Source organism: Mesoplodon mirus (genome assembly GCF_964341445.2).
Source record: "Mesoplodon mirus genome assembly, chromosome: 14".
NCBI lineage: Eukaryota > Metazoa > Chordata > Mammalia > Artiodactyla > Ziphiidae > Mesoplodon > Mesoplodon mirus.
This window is the reverse complement of record NC_138990.1, coordinates 86,171,806-86,193,615: the sequence shown is the minus strand read 5'-3', so window position 1 is coordinate 86,193,615 and position 21,810 is coordinate 86,171,806. Positions and strand designations below refer to the sequence as shown.

The 21,810-nt window shown below is 35.7% G+C and overlaps 1 protein-coding gene across 2 annotated transcripts in view; it reads left to right on the top strand.

Annotated features, from left to right (window-relative positions):
• The window catches only part of EXOC6B (exocyst complex component 6B), a 730,495-nt gene that overhangs the window by 367,676 nt on the left and 341,009 nt on the right, over positions 1–21,810 (top strand). For both annotated transcript variants that reach the window (XM_082642964.1, XM_082642965.1), the window contains exons 12-15: positions 1,462–1,533; positions 2,235–2,332; positions 3,925–4,030; positions 4,902–5,011. In XM_082642964.1, coding sequence (XP_082499090.1) covers positions 1,462–1,533; positions 2,235–2,332; positions 3,925–4,030; positions 4,902–5,011 — 386 coding nt within the window. The remainder of the gene's footprint in view (positions 1–1,461; positions 1,534–2,234; positions 2,333–3,924; positions 4,031–4,901; positions 5,012–21,810) is intronic.

The window sequence follows — 21,810 nt, the reverse complement described above, 5'->3', positions numbered from 1 at the left end:
AGTAAAACTCATAGATAAATCTAAATAACTGATTGTTTGATTATTTGTAAAGTTTATGCTATTAAGAATCCCTAAAAGAGGAGAGGCTTAATGTTTAAAACATTTTTTAGATGAAAACACCAGAGTATTTCAAATAAACAGTGGGCAGAAAGTATATAACTTATTAATAACCAGTATAAGATAATTTGGAAACACTGATCCAGTGAAACACAGGAAAGGAAACAAAAAAGAAAGAAGAAATCATTGAAAATAGAAAACTTAAAATAAGATGGCTAGAATAGGTCCAGATATGTAAGTATTCATGAGAAATGCCAGAGTTGGAAAGTGTTATAGTTTGGTTACTAAGAGAGATTCATACATTAAGATTACACAGAAAGATTGAAAATAAAGAATGGGGAGCAAAAAGGACAATATTCTTCAAGAAAATTGGATTGAAGTTAAAGACCATTAAATGGGAGAAGAGAGGAACATTTGTTTTGATATTATTTTTAACCCACCAAAAAGACAATAACCCATTTACTGGGGACAAGCAAGCATCAGTATGTAAATAAACAAAAATTGTTAAGTAGTAGGAAGAGAAACCAAGGGACCACACCATTGTGGGAGAATTCAATAGTCCTTCAGGAACTGAGCAATTAAGTAGAGGGCAAGTAATCAAACTATAATTAAGAGAATTTGAATATCAAAGTCACTGAAAAATAGTGCCATATACATCTCTGTAGCTTGCCCACAGAAGGTATCTTGCATGTCATTTCAGCTTTCAAATTTGTTGATAAGAGATTATACATGGACTTTATTTGTAATTTGTATTTTCCTCTGTATTTATGTTTGGTTTTGTATTCTTTGTATTGTTTAGTTTTGTTTTCTCTTTGTTGTTTAATTGGACTTTACTGTGATTTGTCTATTTTATTGATTTTATGTTTAACTTGAGCTTTTGGTTTCATTGATCAAATCTTTCATGTCTTCTTTATGTCATTAATGTCTGCTTTTTATTTTATCAGTTTTGTTCTCTCACTTATTTATGGTTTATTTTGGCTTTTTTTTGCCTAGCTTCATGAGTTGAGTGCTTAGTTTGTTTATTTTAAATCTTTTATGTTTTCTAATGTTCACATATAAAGATGTAATTTGTTTTTAAAATGGCGTTAGCTGCATTCCATAGGTTTTGATATGAATATTTCATTGCTGTTCATTTTAAAATAATCTGCAATATCAATTTTGCTTTCTCCTTTAACCAAACAGTTATTTAGAAGTGTGTTTTTAAATTTCCAAGTATTAAAAATGTAGATCATGGATTATTGGAGTCTTTACTCACTCTTCCCTGGCTGAATCGGGTGTTACTTTAAACCAGGAAGGTTTTCCAGAGAGCCTTTACCAGGTGCAGCATTAAGCAATTGAGTAAATCAAAATTTACTTTTATTTTTAATAAAGGTGTTTTTCCTCATTGTCTTTTATTTCCTTTAGTCTTACTGCTCTGATCCAAACCTCGTGTTAGATTTGAAGAACCTCATTGTGCTTTTTGCTGACACACTTCAGGTTTGTGGTTTATGTTTACACAGACTTATCTAGATGAGTGTTTCATCAGCTCTAAATCTTTTCATTGTCTATCTAAGCTTGAGTAAGTAACTTTTAGTTTTTAGTTGTGTTTCTTCTTTCCCTAGAGCTAGATCTTTTTATCTCTTTGTAGCATTTCTTGGTCATCACCTTGACCGTTTATGTTCTCATAAATTGTTCTCATCCCCCTTTTTTTCTCAAAGCAAATCAATTAATTGAACTCACTACCGTAGTTCTTCAAAATGTCCTTAATTCAGATCTAATGTCTGAGTGATTTTGGAGTTTCTTAACTCTTGTTTTAAATAATGAACCACATATTATATCCAATAGAATAGCATTAGAAGTGGGTGAGATTGGTAGCATTCTTATTTTCTCTCTCTATTCCTGAAGGTTGCTAAGAGTTACAGAAGGAGTTGTAGGGAAAACTTAGCTGACATTTATACCCAGTATATATTAATTTTAATGTTCATCTTTTAATTTTTTTCTGACTGGCTTATATTGGTATATATCTTTTAATTCTTAAGAGTGAACACTAGATATTAGTTGGGAATGAAAGATTTTTTTTATCATGGTTTTATTTAAATTGTTGGCCAAAGAACAAAAATATCTTTCAGTGCCTAATCTCTCATATTGCTTAAAAAAATCACCTTATGAAATGAAGCTGTTTTCTTATTTTGTTTCAGGTGTATGGTTTTCCTGTAAATCAGCTTTTTGACATGCTGTTAGAAATCAGAGATCAATATAGTGAAACTTTGCTAAAGAAGTGGTCAGGTATTTTCAGGTGAGAAATTGCCTATAGTTGTGTGTGTGTGCGCACGCACGTGTGTGCATGCATCTGTGTACACATGTCTTTATACATAAGGTTTTTCAGATGTAATAAGCAACAAGAATATGTGGCTTATTTTTTCTAGCTCTGATCCCAGTTATGATTAAGAATTCAAGTAAGGTGCAGTGGTGTCCCAAATAAAGTTCCTGAGATATCCAGTCTCAGTATATTAGTACCTACTATGTGAGGAGTCCCCAGATCCCATTTTGGCTTTTTTGTTTCCTTGAATGAATGTCATATACCTTGGTTCATACCAACCAGATCACCTTGTGTCTTAATCTGTTTTTTGATTTTCTCTTTGAGGATCATGCCCAGTCTGTGTCTCACTTGTAAGGTAGTGGCTTTTGAGCCCTTTCGAGTAATTTAGTTTTTTTGGAACTTTTTTGAAGACTCACTCATGTGATTCCTCATCTTCTTTCTTCTCTTATACCCAGAGAAGAGATCTATTACAATCCAGTATTTGAAGCATATTATTTAAATAGTTACTGCAACATGCATACAACAATAAGAAAATTATTGTATTACACCTCCACTTACAAATGTTTCCTTGCACTGTTTTCCTGGCACACAACTCATGTCAGCTTACTTGTTTCTTCTCCTTTTGAACCTTTACTCCTTAAAGTGATCTTTCTGCTTACTGTAAGACCTCTTCCCCAGATCAGCTTATTCTACTTTTAGGTTCGTATAGCTTTAAGATATTACATTGTCCCTTTAATCTTACTCTTCACATTTTATGAACATGTCTCTGATAATCATGTAGTGCAACTCATTTATATATTAATATAAACATTTATGTTTCTAAAAGCCCAGTTTATTAATGATACAGTTTTACTTAGAGGAGGATTATCTCTTGAAAATTAGTAACATGATATATCCATGGTTTTACCAGCATCTGATCTGATCCTTTCAGTAAATTTCTTTTTTGATTTTGGTAGTATGGTCTCTGCTTTTAGAGAACCCCCAGTCCAGTTAAGGAGGCAAAACCTGTGGATGAAGAAAAAGTCATTCTTAATATAGAGCAGTAGATGAAGTAAATGAACATAATTTGGATTTATTATAGAACTTGCTTCTCCTCATCTGCCAGTTTTGAAAGTTAGATCTAGTACAGAATTAAAGAACATAATCAAAACTGTCTTTTTTTTTTAAAAAAAAAAAGCAAATAAAACCTCTTTGCCTTCTCCAGAGCTCACATTCTTTTATTATTTACTTCTCACTTGCCTTAAGGTTTCAACATGTTGAACTGAAAATTTTCTGTCTGACCTGTAAATCTCAAATACTATGAGGTCATGTTTATAATTGTTTTCCATTTGTTTTAGAATGTAATTTTCCTTCTGTCTTTTTTTTTTTTTTTTAAAGATGTCCTTACCTGAGACCAAATAGCTGTATTATAAAAGGAATAGATTAGGGACTGGGAAACATTTATTTTGGGTTGTGGTGGATATACAACTCTTGGAGCTCACCTGAAAATGATTTGTATCACTATAGTGGTTAACTAACCCTTCTTTCCTTTTTCCCTCCTCCCTTCCTTTCTTTTATTTTCTTTATAGAAACATACTTGATTCTGACAACTACAGTCCTATACCAGTAACAAGTGAGGAGATATATAAAAAGGTGGTAGGACAATTCCCATTCCAAGATACAGAGCTGGAAAAGGTAAGGAACACTTTAAAATAAACTTCTCTGATTTGGCATCCCTTTAAAGCTTTCTTTGTATCAGTCTCATTAAAGGCATAACTTCTAACTCAGTGGGTTAGAAATCTAAAACACCCTCAAAGGATGATTTTTGGGCTTAGAAGGGCTTAGAAGAGCAGAAGTTCCTGTTTGGGGAATCAGTAAATGGCTTTGGGGTATTGTCACCTCTGAAGTGTTTGGGGGATTTCTGGAAGTGTTCCATTTTGGCTTACACTTTCAAATACTTGCTTTTATTATACTTTTAGGACATTTTATCCCCAAAACATACAGTAGAATTTACCATGCTATATAACTGTATTGATTTTGACAGTGCATTGAGTTTTGTATGTACTACTACAATAATGATACAGAACAGTTCCATGATTCCAAAAAATTCCCTCATGCTACACCTTCTTAATCAGTTCCTCTTCTAACCCCCAGCCTTTGCCAACCACCAGTCTTGTTGCTATCCATCACTTTTGCCTTTTCTAGAATGCCTTATAAATGGAATCATATAGTATGTAACCTTTTGAGACTGGCTTCTTTCACTGAACATAATGCTTTTGAGATTCATCTAAGTTGTTGCATGTATCAGTAACTCATTACTTTTTATTGCTGAATATGTCTCACAATTTATTTATCAGGTTTTGGAGGACATTTGAATTGTTTATTTAATTTAATCTTATTCTTTTCAGTATCAGAAAACTTTCAAAAATATTTTTTTTAATTTGAGGTTGTTAAGCAGGCAGTTCACAGTATGCAAGAAAATTTCCTTTGCATTTTAATTAATTTATAAGTATTTTCAATGTATGTTGGTTTGTGACTTGGCTTTCATTAATTCTTGCTTTTACAGCAACCATTTCCAAAAAAGTTTCCATTCTCTGAATTTGTGCCAAAAGTTTACAACCAAATTAAAGAATTTATCTACGCCTGTCTGAAGTTTTCAGAAGATCTTCATCTAAGGTATAGTATGAAACAATGGAAATACAACAGATAGTGAGATTATGGCTCCATATACATAAATATTCTGGAATACTTTTGATGTTCCCTTAGCTCTTATTTTGAAAGTCTTAATATTAGCCCTTTACAGTGTGGCACTGCTATATTTATATGGTCATGGTGAAAGGGAAAGTTGGAAACTCTTGAATAATTTCTTTTTGTTTATATTATTTACTTTATTCTCTGCTATTTTCTTTACAGATTTGCATTTCAACACTTTCTATCTAGTGAGAATTCACTAGAAAAGAGTAGTATAATATACTAGTTTTTACATTCTATTTGATGAAATTTTAAGGCCCGTAGGGGAGTGGCATGTAAAATTCTTTGGAAATACCATTCTTTCCAAATATTCTCTGGACTTGTTAAAGGAATTCATATCTCCTTTAAGTTTAATTATTTCACTAACATATATTGAGCCTATTTATATACCAGATGCATCCTGCTTTTTGGGGATGCAGGATTAACAGACAGTTTTTTGCCCTTAGATATCATCAGTATTTACTGAGGATAATAGACATGAAAATAGACAGTTAAAATATACCATGGTGAGTGTTGTAATATGTATAGTGTGCTTGCAAAACACTGAGAAGAACACTTAATTCATCTTAAAGAATTTGAAGGAGAATGATTGGCTTTTTAAAGAAGCCTCCTCCTCTCAGTGAGTATCACCGTTCGCCCATATTGGAAATCTGAGAATCATTTTCAACTCCTATTTTCTATTAATAACTATTTTTCTTAAAAATAAAGTTTCAGATATTGGTCTAAATTTTTATAAACCCTTCATGAATATGTTATTACATCTATAAAACTCAAAATAGTACTTATCTATGAGGTACTAGGGAGCATACTCCATTGTTACAGAGGAGGAATGTGAGGGAAAGAGAGATTAAGTAACTTCATGAAGGTCACACAGGGAGTAAGTATTCAAGCCAGGATTCAAATCCAATCAGCATCAGCATCAACAAAATAATTACTGCCATGTTTATAAACCTTATTCTTTGGCAGTCATATTATAAAGTATTTTACATGCATTATCTCAGGAATTTATAATATTTCTTTGAGGTAAGCACTAATTATTACCATTTAACAAATGAGGGCAGTACTCATTTGTAAATGAACCTCTCTAAATCTAATTGAGGACAAAATTACATCGATTTCTTTTTTTCAGTTTTTTTTTTTTTTCTTTAAAGTCTTCTCTTCCCAGTATGGCTGCTTTAATTCATGTTGTAGTCATATTTGTCTTGGACTATTTAAGTCGTCTCCTAATTGTTCTTTTACCTCTAACTTTACTTTCCCAATCATCTGTCCTTTTGTTTTCCTTATTCTATTTTGTATGTCCCCTAGAGTAAGTTTTCTAAAATCAAATCTTATCATTTAACTTTATTCTTCTCACCTTTGCAGAGATTTCTCACGGCATACTCTAGCCTGACATATTTGTCTATCTGCCTCTTCCCCCATTCCTTGACCTAGTCCCCTGTACCTTTTCCAGATTCATATCTCAGGGTAATTTCCCTGTCACCCCATGCTTCAGTGATACCAGCCTATTTGCTATTTTCTGATCATAACATGCTATTTTTTATCTCTCTTAATTTGCTTATGACTTTCTCTCTACTTGAAATTATTTCTTCTCTTCTGAAGCTCCTGACTCACTTCTAAACATCCTTCAAGATTCAATTTAAATATCATGTGCTGAATGAAGCTTTTTGACCACTTCCACCCCTAATGGAGTTGATCTGCTGACTCCTTTGTGCTACTTTGGTAATCTCTGAATACTGTCATTATAGCTCATCTTAGATTTTATTGCTCTATTGTATCTATGCGTTTCTGTGTGTGCTAGACTATAAGCTCCTTTGTTTATTTATTTGTTTTATTCATCACGCATTGTGACTAATCTATTATTTGTGAGATGGTGCTTGGTAGTAAGGACATTAAGATGCTGAAAATCCATGTCTTAGAAGAGTACCTACTGTAATTGAGGAACTGTGCAATTATTATTAAGTGATGAAAATATACAGCAACAAAATAAGAACCAAGTCTGAGACAAATTGAGGATGTAAGAAAAGGGCTCTTGAAGGGTAGAAACATTTTAAGTTTTGTTCAGCACAATATCCTCTGCACCCAGCTTAGTAAATTTTAAAGGAAGGAAGGGAGGGAGGGAGGAAGGGAGGAAGGAAGGAAGGAAGGAAGGAAGGAAGGAAGGAAGAAACAGGAAAGAAAGAAGGGAGTGGAATGTATGGTATGCCACGCAACTCTGAAAATAGACAGTTGGAAAATAGTTTTGGTAACTTGCATGATAGCCATTCTTACTAAGTAAAAAAATGAAACACGGGGTTTGTGTAATTAATTAGTTCTTTTCTCTGAAAATGAGATTGATTTCATAGAAATGTTCTTTTGGAAATAAGATTATCTTTGGAAATTATAAACCAAAACTTTTTTACCCTTCAAATGACCACCATCAAATTACTTAGTACCAGAGAATGGTCTCTAAGGTACTTTTTGGTATGTTACTGTATGTAAACTATTGCAAGTTCATTGCATAATGACTTCTTCTATCCTTTTTTGGAGGAAAGGTAATATGGTAACGGGATAATCTGAGTAAATTGTTCAGAAGTCTTTTTACTGCTTAACTATATTAAGTTTTTGTCTGAAAACTCCTTTGATATGTTTAACATTGACAGTTTAAAAAAGTATTCAGTTTGGCGGGGGTTGGTTTACAGATGCCTTTTACTCTTCAATTGCTGTTTATCTTATTTCTGGGGCTACATTTACATTATAACCTGGAGTGACAGAAATCACTTTGGCAATCGTAGCTGTCACTGTGGGGTGATTATATTATGAGGTGTAAGACATAATATGAATAAAAACAGTTAGTTTTCTTAAACACAAGGCTCTCAAAACAAGAAAAACTACTGTATTGAGATTCTTATGGGGACTTCCCTGGTGGCGCAGTGGTTAAGAATCTGCCTGCCAATGTGGGGGGCACGGGTTTGAGCCCTGGTCTGGGAAGATCCCACATGCCATGGAACAGCTAAGCCCATGTGCCACAACTACTGAGCCTGTGCTCTAGAGCCCGCGAGCCACAACTACTGAAGCCCATGCGCCTAGAACCTGTGCTCCACAGCAAGAGAAGCCACTGCAGTGAGAAGCCTGCACACTGTAATGAAGAATAACCCCCCGGGCTTCCCTGGTGGTGCAGTGGTTGAGAGTCCACCTGCTGATGCAGGAGACACGGGTTCATGCCCCGGTCTGGGAAGATCCCACATGCCGCGGAGCAGCTGGGCCCGTGAGCCATGGCTGCTGAGCCTGCGTGTCCGGAGCCTGTGCTCCGCAATGGGAGAGGCCACAACAGTGAGAGGCTTGCGTACCGCCAAAAAAAAAAAAAAAAAAAAAAAAGAATAACCCCCGCTCACCACAAATAGAGAAAGCCCGCGCACAGCAACAAAGACCCAACGCAGCCAAAAATAAATAAATAAATTTATAAGAAAAAGAGAGGTTCTTATGAAGCTTTAAGCATAATTATTCTCTTAAATCAAACTTTAATTTTTTTTTCCTGGCAAGAATTTTGTCTTTTATATTGAACAGAGGATACTGAGAAAGATTGCAGATATTGAATACATATGTAATTGTATGAATTCTGAGGACACAAAATTTATTTGAAAGTTTATTTTAAAAACAGCAAATGCATTTCTATGGTAAAAAGAATGTTCTATCATTTGCACTTGACTTAAAAAATAGACTACACATATGTATATGCACACACAGATCTTTTTTTTAAGTTATAAAATTAGATCTCTGTAAAGAACTTGAGAGATATCAAATAGCACATAGAAGAAAAATTTAAATGACCCAAAAGTCTACCACATTAATAACCACCCTGTCTATATGAGAATTTCTTTCTTTTTTCTTTTTTTTTCTTTTTTTAGTCTTTCTTCCTTGTGAATATATGCACAGCACTTTTTTTTTTTTTTAAAGCTGATTGCTATGAGATACTTCTACTTATGTCTACAGTATAGAAAGCTGGAAAGAGTATTGCTTCTTCCCAAACAAAACAGATAAACTACAAAATGAAAACTTTTCTGGAGCCCATTAGAGAGCTGGAGTTATGGAGTCACCAAATACCTGGAAATCCAAGTTGAGACTAGCCCCTCTCAGGAGAGAGTGACAGGATGCCCTGATTCCCTCATTTGTGGCAGAGCAAAGAAGAAAGGCATAGCTATCACACAGGTGAGAAAGAAGAAATCAACTAAAGACTTAGTGGATCAGTAATATCTTAGTTGGAGCTAAGATCCAGGAGGAATTTAACTCATTCATATGTCCTTTTCCATGGACCTCCACTGAGTGCTCATGAGAAAGACTGGGAGCTGGGTAAGAGATCAGAGAAAGCCATCAATGATGTTACAGGCATAGAGGATGGGATCTGCCACTGCTCTGAGAAAGGCATGAAGCCCCCCCTCCACCCCTAATTTGGACCCTTCACTCATGTAGACCAAAAACTTTGTGACACTGTGGGGTGGGTAGCAAACTCTTTCTGCAGAACATAGGTAAAGACCCATTGTTAAAACCATGGAGAACGAAAAAGAAAAAAAGCCTTTCAACCCTTGGGAGAAGGAAAGAAAGTAATACTGGGCTCAGGATCTTATACCAATACCATTAGAGGTCTTCTAACACTGGGAGATGGCAGAAAATTTCTGCACTAGACCCACCACATATACAAGGCAGAGTTTGGCTGCCACTGGAAGGAAGGACAAGGATGTTGAGCAAGCTCCATCCCTTAGTACCAGGACACATGACCAGTCTAAAACTGAAGCTGGCCAGGACAGCAGAGTAAGTCCTTTGATCTCCACTAATAGTCCAGTAAGGACTAAGCAACAAGTGGCAGCAATCTACCACTAGGTGATGGGCAAGAATGTAGGGAAATAGAGATCAATTCTGTATTGTAGGCATGTAGGTATAGCTGAAAAATGTGGATGATGCAGAAACTTTTTGAAAAACCTTCTGGGATCCCAGTAATCACACATAGGCCCATGCTATCAGAAAAATTTGAAATCTGTGAAGCACTGAAGGTAATCATAGCAACAATAGAACCCAAACCCAATTCAACTACTTATACTAATGGCCCAACAGAAGGAGAGAGATATAGGAGCACCTCAATATGTGAGGCAAATGCTAACAGCCATAAAAGAAGAAATTGACAGTAACACAATAGTAGTGGGGGATTTCAACACCACACTTACATCAATAGACAGATCATCCAGACAGAAAATCAATAGGGATACGGATCTTAAGTGATACATTAGATGGACTTAATTGATATTTGTAGAGCATTCCATCTGAAAGTAGCAGAATACACATTCTTTTTAAGTAAACATGGAAAATTCTCCAAGATAGACCACATGCTGGGCCATAAAGCAAGCCTTGTGAAATTTAAGAAAATTGAAATCATATCAAGCATGTTCTCTGACCATAATGCTATGAGAGTAGAAATCAACTACAAGAAAAAAAAAACTGTAAAAAAACACAAACACGTGAAGCCTAAACAATATGCTACTAAGTAGCCAATGGATCACTGGAAAAATCAAAGAGTAAATCAAAAAATAGCTAGAGACAAATGAAAATGAAAACAAGACAATCCAAAACCTATGGGATGCAGCAAAAGCAGTTCTAAGAGGTAAGTTCATAGCAATACTATCTTACCTCATAAAACAAGACAAATTCCAAATAAACAACCTGATCTTAAATCTAAAGCAACTACAGAAAGAAGAACAAACAAAACTCAAAGTTAGCAGAAGGAAATAAATCATAAAGATCAGAGCATAAATAAGTGAAATAGAGATGAAGGAAACAATAGAAAAGATCAATGAAACTAAAAGCCAGTTCTTTCAAAAGATAAATAAAATTGATAAACCTTTGTAGCCAGACTCATCAGGAAAAAAAGGGAGAGGGCTGAAATCAATAAAATTAGAAATGAAAAAAGGAGAAATTACAACTGACACCACTGAAATACAAAGGGTCATAAGAGACTACTACAAGCAACTGTATGCCAACAAAATGGACAACCTAGAAGAAATGGACAAACTCTTAGAAAGGTACAGTCTCCCAAAACTGAACCAGGAAGAAATAGAAAACATGAACAGACCAACCAACCAATGAAATTGAAACTGTGATTAAAAAACTCCTGACAAACAAAAGTCCAGGACCAGATGGCTTCAGAGGAGAATTCTATCAAACATTGAGAGAAGAGTTAACATCTATCCTTCTGAAACTGTTTCAGAAAATTGCAGAGGAAGGAACACTTCCAAGCTCATTCTATGAGTCCACCATCACCCTGATGCCAAAACCAGACAAAAATAGCACCAAAAAGAGGAGAAAATTATGGGCCAATATCATTGATGAACATAGATGCAAAAATCCTGAACAAAATACTAGCAGTCCAAGTCCAACAATACATTAAAAGGCTCATACAGCATGATCAAGTGGGACTTATCCCAGGGATGCCAGGATTCCTCAGTATCCACATATCAATCAATGTGATATAGCACATTAACAAATTGAAGAATAAAACCCATGTGATCATCTCAATAGATGCAGAAAAAGCTTTTGACAAAATTCATCACTGATTTATGATAAAAACTTTCCAGAAAGTGGAGATAGAGGTAACCTACCTCAACATAATAAAGGGCATATATGACAAACCCACAGCTAACATTGTACTCAATGGTGAAAACTGAAAGCATTTCTTCTAAGATCAGGAACAAGACAAGGATGTCTACTCTCACCACTTTTATTCAACAAGTTTTGGAAGTCTTAGCCACAGCAATCAGAGAAGAAAAAGAAATAAAAGGAGTCCAAATTGGAAAAGAAGTAAAACTGTCACTATTTGCAGATGACATGATACTATACATACAGAATCTTAAAGATGCTACCAGAAAACTACTAGAGCTCATCAGTGAATTCGGTAAAGTTGCAGGATACAAAATTAACATACATAAATCTGTTGCATTTCTATACATTAACAATGAAATATCAGAGAAATTAAGGAAACAATGCCATTTACCATCGCATCGGAAATAATAAAATGCCTAGGAATAAACCTACATAAGGAGGCAAAAACCTGTATTCCAAAAACTATAATATGCTGATGAAAGAAATAGAAGATGACACAAACAGCTGGAAAGATATACCATGTTCTTGGATTAGAAGAATCAATATTATCCAAATGACTATACTATCCAAGGTAATCTACATATTCAATGCAATCCCTATCAAATTACCTATGGCATTTTTTGCAGATCTAGAACAAAAAATCTTAAAATTTGTATGGAAACACAGAAGACCCTGAATAGCCAAAACAATCTTGAGAAAGAAAAATGCAGCTGGAGGAATGAGCCCCCCTGGCTTTAGACTATACTATAAAGCTACAGTAATCAAATCAGTATGGTACTGGCACAAAGCCAGACTTATCGATCAGTGGAACTGGCTAGAAAGCCCAGAAATAAACCCACACACCTATGGCCAATTAATCTACAACAAAGGTGGCAAGATTATACAATGGAGGAAAGACAGTCTCTTCAATAAATGGTGCTGGAAAAACTGGACAGCTACATGTAAAAAAATAAAATAAAATTAGAATATTCTTTAACACCATGCACAAAAATAAACTCAAAATGGATAAAAGACCTAAATGTAAGACTGGATACTATAAAACCCTTAGAGGAAAACATAGGCAGAATACTCTTTGACATAAATCACAGAAATATCTTTTTGGATTCACCTCCTAGAGTAATGAAAATAACAAAAATAAACAAATGGGACCTAATTAAACTTAAAGGCTTTCGCATAGCAAATAAACCATAAACAAAACAAAAAGACAACCCACAGAATGGGAGAAAATATTTGCAAATGATGCAACTGACATGGGATTAATTTCCAAAATATACAAACAGTTCATGCAGCTCAACATCAAAAAAACAACCCCATCAAAAAATGGGCAGAAGATCTAAGTAGACATTTCTCCAAAGAAGATATACAAAGAAGACATACAGATGGCCGAAAAGTAAATGAAAAGATGCTTAACATCTCTAATTATTAGAGAAATGCAAATCAAATCTACAAGGAGATATCACCTCACACTGGTTAGAAAGACCATTATCAAAAAGTCTACAAACAACAAATGCTAGAGAGGGTGTGGAGAAAAGGGAACCCTCCTACATTGTTGTTGGGAATGTACATTGATACAGCCATTGTGGAGAACAGTATGGAGGTTCCTTAAAAAACTTTATGAGTTACCATATGACCCAGCAATCCCACTCCTGGGCATATATCCGGAGAAAACCATACTTCGAAAAGGTTCATGTACCCCAGTGTTCATTGCAGCACTATTTACAGTAGCCAAGACATAGTAGCAACCCAAATGTTCATCTACAGAGGTGTGGATAGAGAAGATGTGGTACATATGGAATATTACTCAGCCATAAAAAAGTAATGAAATAATCCTATTTGCAGCAACATGGACGGACATAGAGATTATGAAGTCAGACAGAGAAAGGCAAATATCATATGATATCATTTGTATGTGGAATCTAAAAAACGATTCAAATGAACTTATTTACAAAACAGAAAAAGACTCACCGGCTTAAAAAACAAAGTTATGGTTACCAGAGGGGGAAGGTGGGGGGCAGGAGGGAGAAATTAGGTGGTTGGGATTAACATATACACACTACTATATATAAAATAGATAATCAATAAGGACCTACTGTATAGCACAGGGAACTCTAGTCAATACTGTGTAATAATCTATAAGGTAAAAGAATCCGGAAAAGAATAGATACACATATATGTATAACTAAATCACTTTGCTGTACACCTGAAACTAACACAACATTGTAAATCAACTATATTGCAATAAAAAATAAAGTGAGAATGATGCTGCCCTGGTGGGCCCCCACCCCTCCCTCCATGTGTGTTAACAATGGAGCTTCTATTATCAGACTTCGGCTTCATCCTGTGCACACACCTGGTTGTGGCTCGGACCACACTCTAGCCCCTTTAGGGTATCTCTGCGCAGCCTACTCCAGTCCTCTTCCTGGGTCTCTCTGTTAAATCTGGATATTCAACACCCAGGCATTGCACACACCTGCTGGTGTGTGCACATCTCTTTTGGGGAGTGCAGGGAGGTGGCCAGGACCACCTGTCATGGTCTCTCTATGTTCCGCCTGCTGCCAGCTGGCTGTTACGCTCTTCTCTGAGCCTATGCCTTGCCCTTTCTGTTCCTGCTGATCTCCCAGCTGTTGAAGGGGGTGCCCCAGGTGAGGAAACCTTTCCCGTTTTACAGCTTCCTTCCAGAGATGCACGTTCCTTTTATCCCTTTCCTCCTACCCTGTTACGTTACGTGGTCATCTTTCTTGTAGTTTTGATTGCAAGAGATCTTTTGCCAGAGTTCAGTAGATATTCTGTGAGAATTGTTCCACACGTCAATGTATTTTTGATGTATTTATGGGAGGAGGTGAGCTCTACATTCTTTTTTTCCACCATCTTGATCTCCTCTCCCAATCATATATGATTTTTATTCTTCAGTTTGTTAATGTGGTATATCACACTGAGTAATTTGCAGATGTTGAGGTATCCTTGCATCCCTGGGGTAAATATCACTTGATAATGGGGTATGGTTGTTTTAATATATTATTGAAGTCAGTTTGCTAATATTTTGATGAATTTTTTCGGATCTGTGTTCATCAGTGAAATTAGCCTGTAATTTTGTGGGGGGGGGTTTTGTGGTGTCTTTGTCTTGTTTCGGTATCAGGGTTATGCTGTCCTCATAGAATGATTTCGGAAGTGTTTCTTCCTTTTCCATTTTTTTGACTAGTTAGAGAAGGATAGGTATTAATTCTTTTAAAATGTTTGTTATAGTTTATCTGTGAAGCCATCTGGTTCTGCACTTTTGTTTGTAGGGAGCTTTCTTTAAATAATTGATTCAGTTTCTTTATTTGTAATCAGTCTGTTCATATTTCTATTTATTCTTGATTCACTCTTGGGAGATTGTACATTTCTAGGAATCTGTCCATTTCTTGCAAGTTGTTCATTTTATTGCTGTGTAAGTTTTTGTAGTAGTCTCTTATGATCCTTTTAATTTCTGTGGTGTTGGTTGTAAGATTCCCTCTTTCATTTCTTTTTTTTTTTTTTTTTTTTTTCTTTTTGCTGTATGCGGGCCTCTCACTGTTGTGGCCTCTCCCGTTGCGGAGCACAGGCTCCGGACGCGCAGGCCCAGCGGCCATGGCTCACGGGCCCAGCCGCTCCGCGGCATATGGGATCCTCCCAGACCGGGGCACGAACCCGTATCCCCTGCATCGGCAGGCGGACTCTCAACCACTGCGCCACCAGGGAGGCCCCCCTCTTTCATTTCTGATTTTATTTATTTGTGCCTTCTCACCTTTTATTCTAATGAACCTGGCTGATGGTGTATTGATTTTGTCTTCTCAAAGGAGCAACTCTTAAGTTTTATTGATTGTTTTTTAGGGTCTATTTTATTTATTTCTGCTCTAATCTTTATTATTTCTTTCCTTCTGCTTACTTTGGGTTTTATTTATTCATCTTTTTCTGGTTTCTTTAGGTGTAAGGTTAGGTTGCTTATTTGAAATTTTTCTTATTTCATGAAATAGACTTTCATTGCTATAAACTTCCCTCTTAGAACTGCTTTTACTGCATCCAGTAGATTTTTGATTGTTTTCTTTCTGTTTGGTTCTAGGCATTTTTTTATTTCTTTCCTCATTTCTTCAGTGATCCATTGAATTTTTAGTAGCATATAGTTTAGTCTCTAGGTGTTTGTGTTCTTTTGCAGTTTTTTCTTGTACTTAATTTCTAGTCTCATACCATAGTTATCAGAAAAGATTCTTGACATGATTTCAGTCTTCTTAAATTTATTGAGACTTGTTTTGTGGCCTAGCATGTGATTTATCTTAGAGAATGCTTCATGTGCAATTGAAAAGAATGTGTATTCTGCTTTTGGATGGAATGTTCTAAATATATCTATGAAGTACAGCTGATCTAATGTGTTGTTTAAGGTAAATGGTTCCTTATTGACTTTTCTTGATGAGCTGTCCATTGATGGAAGTGGAGTGTTCATGTCCCCTATTATTATTATTGTTTAATATTTGCTTTATGTATTTATATGCTCCTACGTTGCATGCATATGTATTAAGAATTTTAAAATCTTGCTAGATTGATCCCTTTGTCATTATATACTGTTCTTTGATTTTGTTACCATCTTTATTTTACAGTCTGTCCTGTCTGATTTGTGTTGCTACCCCAGTTTTCATTTCCATTTGCAGAGAATATTTTTTCCATTCTCTCATTTTCATTCTGTGTGTGTCTTTAGATCTGAAGTTAGCCTCTTGTAGGTGCCATATATATGCACCTTGCTTTTTTTTTTCCTTCACATCTTTATTGGAGTATAATTACTTTACAATGGTGTGTTACTTTCTGATTTATAACAAAGTGAATCAGTTATACATATACATATGTTCTCATATCTCTTCCCTCTTGCGTCTCCCTCCCTCACATCCTCCCTATCCCACCCCTCTAGGTGGTCACAAACCACCTAGCTGATCTCCCTGTGCTATGCGGCTATTTCCCAGTAGCTATCTGTTTTACATTTGGTAGTGTATATATGTTCATGCCACTCTCTCACTTTGTCACAGCTTACCCTTCCCCCTCCCCATACCCTCAAGTCCATGCTCTAGTAGGTCTGTGTCTTTATTCCCATCTTACCCCTATGTTCTTCATGACCTTTTTTTTTTTTCTTAGATTCCATATATATGTGTTAGCATACGGTAGTTGTCTTTCTCTTTCTGACTTACTTCACTCTGTATGATAGACTCTAGGTCCATCCACCTCACTACAAATAACTCAATTTCGTTTCTTTTTATGGCTGAGTAATATTCCATTGTATATATGTGCCACATCTTCTTTATCCATTCTTCTGTTGATGGACACTCAGGTTGCTTCCATGTCCTGGCTATGGTAAATAATGCTGCAATAAATATTGTGGTACATGACTCTTTTTGAATTATGGTTTTCTCAGGGTATATGCCCAGGAGTGGGATTGCTGGGTCGTATGGCAGTTCTATTTTTAGTTTTTTAAGGAACCTCCATAGTGGCTGTATCAATTTACATTCCCACCAACAGTGCAAGAGTGTTCCCGTTTCTCCACACCCTCTCCAGCATTTACTGTTTGTCGATTTTTGATGATGGCCATTCTGACTGGTGTGAGGTGATACCTCATTGTAGTTTTGATTTGCGTTTCTCTAATGGTTAGTGATGTTGAGCATCCTTTCATGTGTTTGTTGGCCATCTGTATATCTTCTTTGGAGAAATGTCTATTTAGGTCTTCAGCCCATTTTTGGATTAGGTTCTTTGAGCTGTATGAGCTGCTTGTAAATTTTGGAGACGAATCCATTGTCAGTTGCTTCATTTGCAAATATTTTTTGTCATTCTGAGGGTTGTCTTTTCATCTTGTTTATCGTTTCCTTTCCTGTGCAAAAGGTTTTAAGTTTCATTAGGTCCCATTTATTTATTTTTCTTTTTATTTCCATTTCTCAAGGAGGTAGTTCAAAAAGGATCTTGCTGTGATTTATGTCATAGAGTGTTCTGCATATGTTTCCTCTAATGGTTTTATAGTGTCTGGCCTTACATTTAGGTCTTTAATCCGTTTTGAGTTTATTTTTGTATATGGTGTTAGGGAGTGTTCTAATTTCATTCTTTTACATGTAGCTGTCCTGTTTTCCCAGCACCACTCACTGAAGAGGCTGTATTTTCTCCACTGTATATTCTTGCCTCCTTTATCAAAGATGAGGTGACCATATGTGCGTGGGTTTATCTCTGGGCTTTCTATCCTGTTCCATTGATCTATATTTCTGTTTTTGTGCCAGTACCATGCTGTCTTAATTACTGGAGGTTTGTCGTATAGTCTGAATTCCTGGAGAGTGATTCCTCCAGCTCCATTTTTGTTTCTCAAGATTGCTTTGGCTATTTGGGGTCTTCTGTGTTTCGATACAAATTGTGAAATTTTTTGTTCCAGTTCTGTGAAAAATGCCAGTGGTAGTTTGATAGGGATTGCATTGAATCTGTAAATTGCTTTGGGTAGTAGAGTCATTTTCACAATGTTGATTCTTCCAATCCAAGAACATGGTATATCTCTCCATCTGTTCGTATCATCTTTAACTTCTTTCATCAGTGTCTTATATTTTTCTGCATACAGGTCTTTTGTCCCCTTAGGTAGGTTTATTCCTAGGTATTTTATTCTTTCTGTTGCAGTGGTAAATGTGAGTGTTTCCTAAATTTCACTTTCAGATTTTTCGTCATTAGTGTATAGGAATGCAAGAGATTTCCGTGCATTAATTTTGTATCCTGCTACTTTAGCAAATGCATCCATTAGCTCTAGTAGTTTTCTGGTAGCATCTTTAGTATTCTCTATGTATAGTATCATGTCATTTGCAAACAGTGCCAGCTTTACTTCTTCTTTTCCGATTGGGATTCCTTTATTTCTTTTTCTTCTCTGATTGCTGCGGCTAAAACTTCCAAAACTATGTTGAATAATAGTGGTGAGAGTGGATCACCTTGTCTTGTTCCTGATTTTGCTGGAAATGGTTTCAGTTTTTCACCACTGAGGATGATGTTGGCTGTGGGTTTGTCTTATATGGCCTTTATTATGTTAAGTTCCCTCTATGCCTACTTTCTGGAGGGTTTTTATCATAAATGGGTGTTGAATTTTGTCAAAAGCTTTTTCTACATCTATTGAGAGATCATATGTTTTTTCTCTTTCAGTTTGTTAATATGGTTTATCACATTGACTGATTTGTGTATATTGAAAAATCGTTGCATTCCCTGGTGAAACCCCACTTGGTCATGGTGTATGATCCTTTTTATATTCTGTTGGATTGTTTGCTAGTATTTTTTTGAGGATTTTGCATCTGTGTTCATCAGTGATATTGGCTTGTATTTTTCTTTCTTTGTGACATCTTTGTCTGGTTTTGGTATCAGGGTAATGGTGGACTCGTAGAACGAGTTTGGGAGTGTTCCTCCCTCTGCTCTATTTTGGAAGAGTTTGAGAAAGATAGGTTTTAGCTCTTTAAATGTTTGGTAAAATTCTCCTGTGAAGCTCTCTGGTCCTGGGCTTTTGTTTGTTGGAAGATTTTTAATCACAGTCTCAATTTCAGTGTTTGTGATAGGTCTGTCTATATTTTCTATTTCTTCCTTGTTCAGTCTCGGAAGTTTGTGCTTTTCTAAGAATTTGTCAATTTCTTCCAGGTTATCCATTTTATTAGCATGTAGTCGCTTTTAGTAATCTCTCATGATCCTTTGTATTTCTGCAGTGTCAGTTCCTACTTCTCCTTTTTCATTTCTAATTCTATTGATTTTAGTCTTCTCACCTTTTTTTCTTGATGAAGCTGGCTAATGGTTTATCAATTTTGTTTATCTTCTCAAAGAACCAGCTTTTAGTTTTACTGATCTTTGCTATTGTTTCCTTCATTTCTTTTTCATTTATTTCTGATCTGAACTTTATGATTTCTTTCCTTCTGCTAATTTTGGGTGATGTTTGTTCTTCTTTCTCTAATTGCTTTAGGTGTAAGGTTAACTTGTTTATTTGAGATGTTTCTTCTTTCTTGGGGAAGGATTGTATTGCTATAAACTTCCCTCTTAGAACTGCTCTTGCTGCATCCCATAAGTTTTTGGTCATCGTGTTTTCATTGTCACTTGTTTCTAGGTATTTTTTGATTTCCTCTTTGATTTCTTCAGTGATCTTTTGTTTATTAAGTAGTATATTATTTAGCCTCCATGTGTTTGTAGTTTTTACAGATTTTTTCCTGTAAATGATATCTTGGCTCATAGCATTGTGGTTGGAAAATGTACTTGATACGATTTCAATTTTCTTAACTTTACCAAGGCTTGATTTGTGACCCAAGATATGATCTATCCTGGGGAATGTTCCATGAGCACTTGAGAAGAAAGTGTATTCTGTTGTTTTTTGATGGAATGTCCTATAAATATCAATTAAGTCCACCTTGTTTAACGTGTCATTTAAATCTTGTGTTTCCTTACTTATTTTCATTTTGGATGATCTGTCCATTGGTGAAAGTGTGGTGTTAAAGTCCCCTACTATGATTTTGTTACTGTCAATTTCCCGGTTTTTGGCTCTTAGCATTTGCCTTATGTACTGAGGTGCTCTTATGTTGGGTGCATAAATATTTACAATTGTTATATCTTATTCTTGGATTGATACCTTGATCATTATGTAGTTTCCTTCTTTCCTTCTCGTCTCTTGTAATAGTCTTTATTTAAAGTCTATTTTGTCTGATATGGGAATTGCTACTCCAGCTTTCTTTTGATTTCCATTTGCATGGGATATCTTTTTCCGTCCCCTCACTTTCAGTCTGTATGTGTCCCTAGGTCTGAGGTGGGTCTCTTGTATACAGCATATATACAGGTCTTGTCTTTGTATCTATTCAGCCAGTTTGTGTCTTTTGGTTGGAGCATTTAACCCATCTGCATTTAAGGTAATTATTGATATGTATGTTCCTATTACCATATTCTTAATTCTTTTGGGTTTGTTATTGTAGGTCTTCTCCTTCTTTTGTGTTTCCTGCCTAGAGGAGTTCCTGTTGCCTTTCTTGTAAAGCTGGTTTGGTGGTGCTGAATTTCGTAACTTTTGTTTGTCTGTAAAGGTTTAATTTCTCCGTTGAATCTGAATGAGATCCATGCTGGGTAGAGTAATCTTGGTTGTAGGTTTTTCCCTTTCATCACTTTAAATATGTACTGCCACTCCCTTCTGGCTTGCAGAGTTTCTGCTGAAAGGTCAGCTGTTAACCTTATGGGGATTCCCTGTATGTTATTTGTTGTGTTTTCTTTGCTACTTTTAATATTTTTTCTTTGCATTTAATTTTTGATAGTTTGATTAATATATGTCTTGGCATGTTTCTTCTTGGAGTTATCCTGTATGGGACTCCTGTGCTTCCTGGACTTGATTGACTATTTCCTTTCCCATATTAGGGAAGTTTTCAACTATAATCTCTTCAAATTTTTTCTCAGTTCCTTTCTTTTTCTCTTCTTCTTCGAATGTTGGTGCATTTAATGTTGTCCCAGAGGTCTCTAAGACTGTCCTCAATGCATTTCATTGTTTTTTCTTTATTCTGCTCTGCAGTAGTTATTTCCAGTATTTTATCTTCCAGGTCTCTTATCCATTCTTCTACCTCAGTTATTCTGCTATTGATTCCTTCTAGAGAATTTTTAATTTCAATTTATTGTGTTCATCATTGTTTGTTTGCTCTTTAGTTATTCTAGTGCCTTGTTAAACGTTTCTTGTATTTTCTCCATTCTGTTTCCAAGATTTTGGATCATCTTTATTATTATTACTCTCAGTTCTTTTTCAGGTAGACTGCCTATTTCCTCTTCATTTGTTTGGTCTGCTGGTTTTTTACCTTGCTCCTTCATCTGCTGTGTGTTTCTCTGTCTTCTCATTTTGCTTTACTTACTGTGTTTGGGGTCTCCTTTTCACAGGCTGCAGGTTCATACTTCCCCTTGTTTTTGGTGTCTTCCCCCAGTGGCTAAGGTTGGTTCAGTGGGTTGTGTAGGCTTCCTGTTGGAGGGGACTAGTGCCTGTGTTCCGGTGGATGGGGCTGGATCTTGTGTTTTTGGTGGGCAGGACCATGTCCAGTGGTGTGTTTTAGTGTGTCTGTGACCTTACTGTGATTTTAGGCAGCCTCTATACTAAT